Raw genomic sequence first — 10,889 nt, forward strand, 5'->3', positions numbered from 1 at the left:
GCGTTTCTCTTGCATTATCGGCACAAAGACCAAATACATCGCAGAAGGTAAGTGAATGTTGGAGGTGTTTTTATTCCTGAGCTGCATACTCCCGCGCTGCCAGAGGCCGGTTCGTCCATGTCTATCGTTGACCTCACCTCCACCAATGACATCTAGGCGGCGAACTCCGATGAGAAAGAGTAGAAAACAACAATGACTTGAAGGACGGATGCGGGTGAAAATTTGGACTAGATTAACTTTTGGTCGCTCATATTTAATGAAATATGTTAAAAATATGATGAATGTGTATGGTACAAATGAAAATCATTCGGTTCGTTTAAATCTCGTTTGAAATTTATGCGGACATGGTTGGATGATCGGCTCCCGTATTATTGTCCGTGAACGCGTCTTACGTGTCCACGGACGAATATTGTGCTGCGTTCGTTCTAGGGGTCCGCATTCCCCTAAGAAACTCGCCGGCGGAGTCGCCGGACTTGGTGGAACGGAAGCAGCTCCGGGACGAGCCGCCGTTTCTAGGGTGGGGGTCTGCCCCCCTAGTCTTCTGAAATAAACGAGCGAGGATCTCATATAGACCGTTCATACTTCAATCGAACGGGTCACACGCACCCGTGCCGTGCTTTCTCAGCCTCTGCGCCGACGACAAGGGTCAAGGGGGGAAGAGAAAGCCTCGCGTCTTCACCGGCCACGCGCGCCATGTCCGAGACAGAAACGGCGGCGGCGGCGGCGACGTCGACGGAGCGGAAGCCCCGGCGGCTGCGGGGGCACAAGAAGGGCGCCGTCACCTGCTGCGTAGCGTCCTCCGCCCGCCCGGGCGTCGTCGCGTCCTCCGGCGAGGTACGCGCCTCTACTCGCTCTGAGCCTCTGGCTTTTCTCCCAGAAAAGGGTTGCCCCGTTCCATGGCCTCGCGTCAACACCCTGTAGCCCGCGGGGGACGTCCTCGCGCTGCCCCTAGTTGTTGTAGCATGGTTTCTCTCGGTCAGGACACCGGTCGAACACCTCGTGGGCGCTGGCTGGCATAGTGGCCGAATCTCGTGGCTGGCCTGCCGCTTTTCTGCGATTGCCGTAATAGTGCAATGTTGGCAATGGAATCCGGTTGCTTCGCATTGGCTTTGTCAATGGAGGCTTTAGCAGGAAGCGGTCGAGCTAATTTGGACATGCTGCACTGGGTGGGGGTGGGAAGGCAAACTATGCAGCCAAGTGATGTTCTTGCTTCTCTGGATGCGCATTGAGCTCGTTGCTGCAGGATTAACTGGAACACATCTTGTGAATAGCATTTGTACTATTGTACAGAATGCAATGCCCTTGTGAGGTAGTGCCAGGATAACAGATTTTGAACACCCAATGACCTTTCTCATGGTCTCATGCTAGTATGAGTACATGATGGCATTTCAGTTCGATACCGCACGATGAATTTCTCAGCATTCGCCTCTCACAGAAGTATTGGCAATGGTTTATGCTCAGTAGAAAGTACTCCCTCCGTTCGGAATTACTTGTCGCAGAAATGGATGTATCTAGACGTATTTTAGTTCTAGATACATCCATTTTCAAGACAAGTAATTCCGAACGGAGGGAGTACCAGTAATTAAGCTGAGATGAGAAATGGCACCCGACACTAAATATTTGTAAAGGTACTGGGAAGTCCTGGTATTATGCTCCCAGACCAGTAGGTTATTTCCTTATGTAGATCTTTCAATTTCTGCACAAATTGCAATGGTAAGTTGCTAATCGTTATTCAACACTGCGGAACCTTAGGCATATAATTTCACACTACTTGGTAATTCTGATGTTTCTGCCCTTCGGTAATCTCTCATGTTCTAAACTTCTAATAGCTTGTTCTGTCACCTTAGGATGGATGTCTTTGCTGGTTTGATTTGCGCACCAAAGATGTGCTCTTGACCATTGAGGCAGCAAATAAACCTATCTCTTCCATCTGTTTTAAATCAGGTCAGTAATGCCCTCCAAACATCTCAAGAAGTTCATCCCATTTTTTGTGCGACATGCAAACTTCACACACTTTCATGTCATTTGTTTTCATTTGATAGGAAATGAAGATCATGTGTATGTATCGGCTGGAAATGAAATCTTGTCCTTCGATATTCGTATGGTAAGCGAGCACCCACTAAATATTTGTATTCCCAAATCGAAGTTGTGACTTTTGCGTTGGTTTTCACTGGGAATATGATTAAAGTAGTTTTCTTGCAGGGATCTCAATCAAAGCCACTGGAGACATATAACTACAATAGAGATGAAATCAACCAGGTGTTTTATTTTATCTGCAACACCGCTCCTTTTAGTCTTCTTATTACGGTGTGAAATGGTGCTGTGATTGTGAATTTTCTCTTATTACTGGATCTTAGGCCCTTTGGCCTGATACTAACATTTAACTGTGTCCAGCAAGGGTAGAATCTAAGAGTTCCACATTTTATGCAGATTGCTGTGAGTTCTAAAGGCTATCTTGCTGCTGCAGATGACAGTGGGGATGTTAAGGTATAGAAGATCTTTTCGAAATAATAGAATTAAATCATTCTAGGTTCAAAAGTACTGATTTTATATATCGTCTGCTTACTTAGAACCAAGGGGGATTAGAACATAAATTTGAATTGTAAGAGGATTGTTGGATAACTTTAGATCTGGGCTTTTGGATGCTCTAGTATCTTAAAGCTGAAGAAACTTGAATGAAATAAGTTGTTACTTCTTTGGCATAATAACTCGTCAATTATTTCACTCTTCGTAAGTTCGACTATTCCTCTCACAGATTGTCAATACCACTCAAAAGTGCTTGTACAAAAGATTGAGGGAAGCCCACACAAGTGTATCCTTACATGGTCTGGAGATTTTCGTACTTTTTCATCAAATAACAGTGTTTAAGTTTTGTTTTGCGTATTCTTATTCCCAGTTTAATGTTTCTGTTGCCCTGCAACCTGTCTTCCTTAGCAACATTTCAACAGATTTGCAGCAGTGTACAATTCATTCCTTGGAGACCTTGGACAGGTTATTGTTATTGTTCACTTTTTCTTTGTTTTATTTGACACTTTTATTTGCTCCTGCGTCTTCCTTCTTTTTACAACTGATAAGGGAAGAACTGTTATATGTCTATCTTTGATATGTTATTTTAAATGTATTAGCGTCTTGATTTGACAGCAATTACTGGTGGCCTTGACTCAAAGCTTGCTGTGTGGGATTTCTCCAAAGGGCGAGCACTATTTTCTATTGATTATGGTACCTCGTTCTTCTATTAAAATCGTGTACACAGCTTATATTGCTTGTGCTATTCCAAACTGATACTTATGTCTTGTCCTGATGATGATGCATCCTAACAGTTCCTAGTAAACCTCATGAAACTTGCTTTAGGCATATTAAATGCAGCTCTTATGTGTCTATTAGAACGAAGAGTCGCATTAGTTGGTTTATATAGTAGGAAAAGATCTGTCGATACATTGAAAAGCTGTATTCCTGTTATTTTTCACTTCGCCATTCTCCGATGCGGATCGGTTAACGTATTTCTGTTGAATGTCAGGATCACCTGAATTGCAAAATAGCAATTCTTCGGGTAGTACAGGGCAATGTCTCAACCCTGCTTTCGTTCACTCGGTAGCAGTTTCTGAAGAGGGCATTTTAGGTGGGTTGTATAAAGTTTGTGCCGTTGCAAGGGGGGACGGTGTTGTTGATGTAGTTGATCTAGAATATGAATTGGCCCCTGCAAAATCAAAAGGCCCTTCTCGGGCAGGCGGTTTGGCCATGAGCTCGAAAAGAAACGATCTTGGGGATGGGAGCAATAATCAATGCCAAGGGAAAAGGATCCATCTTGATTACTCAATGGGTGGCCATACTGCAGCTGTCTCCTGTGTGTAAGTCCCTTTATGCTGTTTCTGTGTTCCTTGCGTATATCACTGTTTCACTAATTAGCCACTTAACAGAGCATTTTCAGCGTTTGGTGAGAAGGGGAAGTTCCTTGTTTCAGGTGGTAACGACGCATCACTGAAAGTATGGGATTGGTCCAAAGGATTTTCTCCTGAAACAAACAGCAATAGTGAATTGGTGTTGGATATTGATGTGAAGAAAAAGGTTGTAGCTAGACCTTCAGTTTTGTTTGAATTATTGTCTTTTGCTAGATGTGGCACTAACAACGCCAATACCGTATCTTGTTGGTTATCTTGCCATTGAGATTTCTAGGCATAATACTGATCTCTGATCCATATCTTGGCAGGTAAATTGGTTGTGTACTGCTCCAACTGATTCAGATAACCTGATTGTGTGTGACACATCCAAGGTGGTCAAAGTATATAATTTCCCATAGATGGAGAAATGTGCGGTGTCACCTTATGGACAGTTTCCTGGGTTATAACACAGCATGTTGGCCCTGACTCATGAACCCAATCCAACTGCAACTAGTCCTAGTGAAATGACAAGCAGTTGGTTCTTCTTTTGGGATATCATTATATGGGACTCTAGAGCCCTGCAGAAACTCTTGTTTGTAATGAGACAAGTCATGTGGTACTGAAATCTTGTGCTCTGATGTGCTGCTAGAATAGACATGTATGTCTTTGTTGCGTGGCATTATATATTTATGGTTTCGGTATAGAACGATTGGGTTTGTGTAGGTAGTTCATCGAAGATAGAGAAATGTGCTTAAATCTTTTGGTTTCCTTCTGATTTTGTAGAGCTGTAACTGATGTTTCTTACAAAGTCATTTTCCCCCAACGTTGTGAATGTGACAGGCAACCTCTTCGTACTGTAACAAGGGAATCAGCATGGTACAATGATAGTACTACAAGAACACCTCATCTGTAAATGAAATGCAACACATGTTACACAGCAGTTGTTTTGCTACCAGTAACCTCTGCAAGAGCACCTGCCCTGTTCAAAATGATGGAACCTGTTCGAATCCCTCAATATGATGTCTCTGCTGCACATCTTGGATATGAACTTGGCAGCCTCGTGGCAGTGAGTGCAAACCCTCGAGTTCTTCGTCACGCGGATCGGACGCCCTTCCGACAGATTCAGCACCCCGAACGCGACGGCGAGCTTTGAGCTGTGGCCACAGAGTGCCTCGCCGTTCACCGCGTCGTCGGCGCCCATCAGAGCATATCTCTTCTTCGGATCATGGCCTTCTTCCTGCATTCTTCTGGCAACTTCATCCAGGAACTCCGCAATCCTTGTCCCCTGTGGATGACTCCGGTTGCCTGCGACGAAGACCTGAACCCTGCCCCTGGCCTCAATCCAGCTGCAGCCAGTTTTCTCCCGGAGCCCCCCGCCGCCGATCTTGTTCCTCAGCTTCCTTACAGCCCCCCATCTCTCAGCCTCAGCATATATGTTGGCAAGAAGAACGTAGTACCCGGTGTTTTCAGGTTCCAGTTCAAAGACCCTCTCTGCTACCTCCTCTGCAAGCCTGATATCCCTGTGAATTCTGCATCCATTCAGCAATGAGACCCATATACTTGAATCTGGCTCGATCGGCATCGAATCGATGAACTCGTAAGCTTCCCTCAAATTTCCGGTGTTGGTTAGTAGGTCAACCATGCAGGTGTAGTGCTTCAGCCTGGGCTCTATTTTGTGTTCACGACGCATCGCATCGAAGAACCTCCATCCCTCGTCTCTCAGGCCTGAATGGCTGCAGGCATACAGTATGGCACTTAAAGAGGCTGCATCCGGCTCAATGCCACTTGCCCTCATCTGCTCAAAGAGCGCAATGGCATCCCTGCCACGGCCATGCATGCCATATCCCGCTACCATGATGGTCCATGAGATGAGGTTCTTGTTGCTCAACCTGTCAAACAGCCGTTGAGCTAGCAGCAATGCACCACACTTAACATACATGTCCATGAGGGCGTTGGCTACGAATTCGTCTTCCAAGTACCCTCTTCGTAAGGCGTAGGTGTGCATCTCTCTGCCCCGCTCCAGGGATGAAAGGCTTGCCGCGGCAGGAAAGATGCAGGTCATGGTCACGGCATTAGGTCTGAACTGGGGCAGCATTTCAGTGAACAAACTGAAAGCCTCATTGGCTAGATTATTCCTGGAGTAACCTCCTATCAGCGTATTCCATGATATCATATCCTTACTCGTCACGCCATCAAAAATCAACCTTGCTTCCTCCATATTTCCGCATTTCGCATACATTTCCATCAGCGCATTGGTAACAGGAATAACTTTCTCCATTCCATTTCTGATGGCATATCCATGGACAGATTTGCCATCTTTCAGCGATTCATTACCAGCAAAAGCATGAAGAGCACTGGTAATTGCAAAGGTATCTGGTCTGATACCATCTAGTGCCATTTCTTGCAATAACCCAGCCACTTTGTCAAAAAGACCAGCCCTGGTATAACTTGTAATTATTGCTGTCCATGAGACAACGTTTTTCTCATCCATGTTCCTGAATATCTTATTGGTGCTACGCCAATCTGAGCAATTTGAGTACATATCGAGAAGAACATTAGCAAGAGATGTCTCACTTACCAACCCAGTTTTCACAGAGTACCCGTGAACCACTCTCCCTAGGAACCAATGGTGCAACTGTGCACAAGCAGGCAAAACACTTAACAATGTGGCTGAATCCAACTCCTGTCCTTGTAACCACATTCTTACAAATAGTTCAATAGCTTTGCTGTGTAATCCATTGAAAGTGCAGCCACTGATGATAGAATTCCAGGATATGACATCTCGATGAGGCATTCCATCAAACACCAAGATTGCATCTTCAGTCATGTTGGATTTCGCATAGAATGATATCATTGCATTGCAAACTGCACACTGTGCACCAAAACCTAACTTCAAAAGATACCCATGAACCACTAGGCCATCCCTTCCACTGTACAAACTAGTGACGCACTTCACAAGGCATGAAACGGTGTGCTCATCCGGGGCAATTCCACTGTCATGCATTTTCTCAAAAAGAAATAGGCTTTCTTGAAATTCACCAACCTTTGCATACCCACCCATTAGTAGATTCCACACATGTATGTCGCTTTTCGATGACATTGCATCAAACACCTTGCGTGCATAGCCTAATTCACCACATTTCACATACATGAATACCAATTTGGATCCCAGATTTTCATCTACTCCTCTCTCCAGAGACTCAAGCTCCCAGAGTAATCCAGTTTTCACAGAGTATCCATGAATCACTCTTCCAACAAGCTCATAACCTAATTCAGCACAAGCAGGCAAAACACTGAGCATCGTCACTGAATCGATCTCCAGGCCTTCAAACCACATCTCGCTAAAATGCTCAACAGCCCTGTCATGCCATCCATTTGAGAAACATCCACTGATGACAGAATTCCAAGAAATAGCATCCCGCTGAGGCATTCCTTCAAACACCCGCAAAGCATCCTCGTTACAGCCACACCTTGAGTACAGAGCCATCAATGCATTTCCAACCGCACACTGCGAGCCAAGACCCAACTTCTCAAGGTACCCATGAACCACCTCACCATCCGCGATACTGCCCAAACCAGCAATGCACTTCAAGACGCAGGAAATGGCGTATGCGTCTGGTCGAATCCCACAGCAGTGCATCCTACTAAACAGAGACACACCTTCTCGTAAATCACCAGCCTTGGCATAACCGCTCATCAGAGCAGTCCAAACGCGCACATCGCTCACTTGAGGCATTTCGTCAAACACCCTTCGTGCACTCCCCAAGTCCCCACACTTCAAGTACATCAGCACCAATTTCTGCCCGAGAACACTGTCCATTGCATTTGTTCCAAGGCCAGATGCACGAACCAGGAAATGAACTCTCTTCCCACCTTCCAACGACCTCATCTGCGAGCAGAGCTGGAGGACGGCGCCGTAGCTCCGGTCGTCGACCCCAGCCGAGCCGAGCAACCTCAAAGCCTCCGCCAACTCACCCGACCGACACAGCCTCTGAATCTGCAGGTTCACGTCGGAACTCGGGAGCCAGTTTGGCGATTTCTCGGCGTCCCTCGGAGAAGCGGCTGCCTCCAAGACTTGGCCGGACGGTGCGAGGACGCTACACCGGACCCTCGCTCTCTGGCTGGTGCTCTTGGGAGGCGGCCATGGCTGCGGAGCTCGGGGGTGGCTGGAAATGGAGGCGGCTGGAGGCGTCGCCATGGGAGCTGGAGGCAGAGGAGTTCAAATTTTGCCGCGAAATTGGCGCTGTCGGCGTGGTTTGGTCTCGCAATGGATAGCTTTCTGGATTAGGTTGATTCTTTGGCCATTTGCTCCCTCGCATTCCGGAAAATTCATAAAATGACACAAGTTAGTTACGGTCCTTTCTACTCCATCGATGCTAAAAAAAGACCATTTCTCTAACGAGGGTGTTTATGTAAAACTTCATGGACTGCATCATTTACCACCTCCGTGTGGCTGAGGAAGAGGATAGAGCGCAAACAGAACAAGAGCGCAACTGTCACTCCATTGGAGAACAGCAAGGAGGCCAGCTTCGGTTCATTGGTAGAGGAAGGAGAGAGAAGAAATGGGAGGAATCCTCATGCAGCATCACCAAATCTCTCCCAGTCCTCTGCGAAAAGCCGCCTTCCCCGGATCATTTGCTCTCCCAAGAGGTGATTGTGAAACATTGTAGTTATCTCCTTTTCGATAGAGAACATCTTCATCAAGGTTAGTTAGTTAGTGCGTTTAATGATATATAGGAAACAGGCACCATTGCAGTCATTGTGCCTGCATTGCCACATTGGTGAATACATTTTGTACTAGTACAATTTTAATGATATATAGGAAACAGGCACCATTGCAGTCTCTGCCATGGCTCCCTCTCTTAGTTTCAGTCTCCCTTCCAACCTGACCGAAAAAAATCTTATGGCGAAGTCTGAAGCCCTGAATTCGGTGGCATCTGCAGATTTTGCTCTCCATCGCGCTCCACTGCGGGGTTCTCTGCCCTGCTCATCTTCCCTGACGGTCAGATCCGAAGCCAACGGGTATCCGCCTTCAAGAATGGCGGTCAAGAAGCACAGCAAAGAAGAGCTCATAGAGTTCTTCAGCGGCATCCAGGCCGCCATTACCAGGGACTCGCCCAAGGCGCCCGGGAGGACGAGGAAGCCGTCGTCGCCGGCTGGCACGCTCCAAGAGGCCGGCATGAAGCTGCAACCACACGGTAACTTGACAGCATCAGGATGAAAATAATTATGTTTCCTTTGTTCTGAACCATCATCGCGTTGCTTGTGCTTCCAGAGGGACTGCACCAAGACGGGCAGCCAAATTTGGAGGACATGAAGGTGCCCGAGCTGAGGGACATGGCGAGGGTGAGGGGGATGAGAGGCTACTCCAAGCTGAAGAAAGGGGAGCTCATTGATCGTCTGAGGGGGTTGGCCTGATAGTTAACAAGCCTTCCTCTCCGAGACACGAACAGGCAGAGTTGATCGAACCGGTTCAGCTTACAATCGACTTTTCTTGCGCCTGTTGTTTTCTTTGTTAGAAATCTTCGAGAGGGGAGAAGCTCTGCAGTTCAATTTTAGTTATGTATATTGTTGGTTAATCAGCTTTTATCTATTCTTGCAACTAGTTTTTCACTCAGGATTATAAAAAAATTATGAACAGCAAATTGAGGCCTTCATATGATAAGATTTTTATAGAAAAAATTCCTATATAGCTCTTTGGTTTGTAGGAATCGAATCCTATTCCTATCAAGAAAATCTTCCTATCCTTCACATTTCATAGAAAAATAAACATTAGCCTAAATTTAATAAAAAGAAATCCTATGATATGAAACAAATAATATCTCCTTTCTTATTCCTACTCATAGGATTTGAGGTGCATGTCCCCAACCCTGTGGTTGAGTTGGTTAGGTGGACAGTGGTATCCCCAACCCACCAGGGTTCAAATCCTGGTGCTCGCAGTATTCCTGGATTTATTTCAGGATTTCCGGCGAAGCACTTTTAATGAAAGGAGACGTTTCCGTCGACGACGAGGCGCCTACGGTGACTTCAAAAATCTAGAAAACAGCAAGTATTCATCCACGATGATATGCCGGCTCAGTCTCTCGGAGGTGCTCATAAGGATAGGATGTGCGTGCGTGCGTTCATAGGGGTGAGTGTATGCGCGTGTATATGAACACTTGTGTCTGTACTGATGCTCAAAAAAAAGGATTTAAAATGCATGTCATCTCATTTCCTATGATTTTTCTATTCTTATAATTTTCTTACCCTATGAACCAAAAAAGGCTTAAGCCTAAAGGACCAACAAAGCCCCGTCGTATTTATTGGAAACTATTTTCTCGAAAGACCGTTCTTTGCATGGTCTGTTTTGTTGCTTTCATTTGCGTATCGTCGTGTTTCTGAACTTAAATTTGTTTTTTTTTCTACTTTTGATCGAATAACTATGCAAGCGTTCACTTCGACATTATGAAAGGAGGAGAATTGGAGTAGAAAGAATGTTGAACTCCCCGCAAAAAAAATGTTGAACTATCAGTGGTAAAATAAAATATGACCACAGAGAAACACCGGACGAAACAGCGTGCCTTGATTTTAATTGTTTTAGAAATCTATATATATTCAGTGCATATGAAGAAAATTATGATTGCTAATCTGAAGAAAACCAGTGATCTCAATTCAGTATGAAAACTGTTGAAAATGGCAATATAAATTTAGTATGTACACAAGGAATGCAATATGCACTGAAGATTGCATTAAATTAAGAGAAATGCCTGGACAGCCAAGTCACAATTTACAGGTGAGCACTATTTACAGAAGCTACACAATGTGAACTGAAGAACCCATAACTCATTTTTTTCTTCCGCCCCTCAATTCACCTCCAGTGCTGCTCATACTGACGTATTTAATGTTTGGTTGTCCCCAAGAAATATATAGACAAGAAAACCATAAAACATAAGATTGTTGCAGAAAAGAAAAGAAATATAAGCTAATTATTCTAGGTACCTCACATAGAAAGAAAGGAACGCTCCCCGCGTC

At 45.3% G+C, this 10,889-nt stretch overlaps 2 protein-coding genes across 3 annotated transcripts; both read left to right on the forward strand.

Moving 5' to 3' along the window:
• Positions 1 to 442: 442 nt before the first annotated feature.
• Positions 443 to 4,634, forward strand: LOC123060613 (WD repeat-containing protein 53). Of its 2 annotated transcripts, none has more exons than XR_006428066.1 (11): positions 443 to 834; positions 1,848 to 1,944; positions 2,043 to 2,104; positions 2,203 to 2,259; positions 2,431 to 2,487; positions 2,756 to 2,812; positions 2,949 to 2,991; positions 3,142 to 3,219; positions 3,518 to 3,848; positions 3,929 to 4,065; positions 4,208 to 4,634. XR_006428066.1 is itself a non-coding variant. In XM_044483393.1 (11 exons), the coding sequence occupies exons 1-11, from the start codon at positions 694 to 696 to the stop codon at positions 4,295 to 4,297; spliced, it is 1,161 nt and encodes a 386-aa protein (XP_044339328.1). In that variant the 5' UTR covers positions 458 to 693; the 3' UTR covers positions 4,298 to 4,634. The 2 variants fall into 2 exon arrangements, 1 of the variants encoding a protein (XP_044339328.1); XM_044483393.1 differs by having other exon boundaries at positions 458 to 834; positions 3,918 to 4,065.
• Positions 4,635 to 8,313: 3,679 nt separating this feature from the next.
• On the forward strand, positions 8,314 to 9,535 carry LOC123060614 (uncharacterized). Its single transcript, XM_044483394.1, has 3 exons — positions 8,314 to 8,528; positions 8,822 to 9,076; positions 9,154 to 9,535. Exons 1-3 carry the CDS (start codon positions 8,441 to 8,443, stop codon positions 9,294 to 9,296), a joined length of 486 nt encoding a protein of 161 aa, XP_044339329.1. The 5' UTR covers positions 8,314 to 8,440; the 3' UTR covers positions 9,297 to 9,535.
• Positions 9,536 to 10,889: the final 1,354 nt, after the last annotated feature.

The sequence above is a fragment of the Triticum aestivum genome, chromosome 3A (genome assembly GCF_018294505.1).
Source record: "Triticum aestivum cultivar Chinese Spring chromosome 3A, IWGSC CS RefSeq v2.1, whole genome shotgun sequence".
Taxonomy (NCBI): Eukaryota; Viridiplantae; Streptophyta; class Magnoliopsida; order Poales; family Poaceae; genus Triticum; species Triticum aestivum.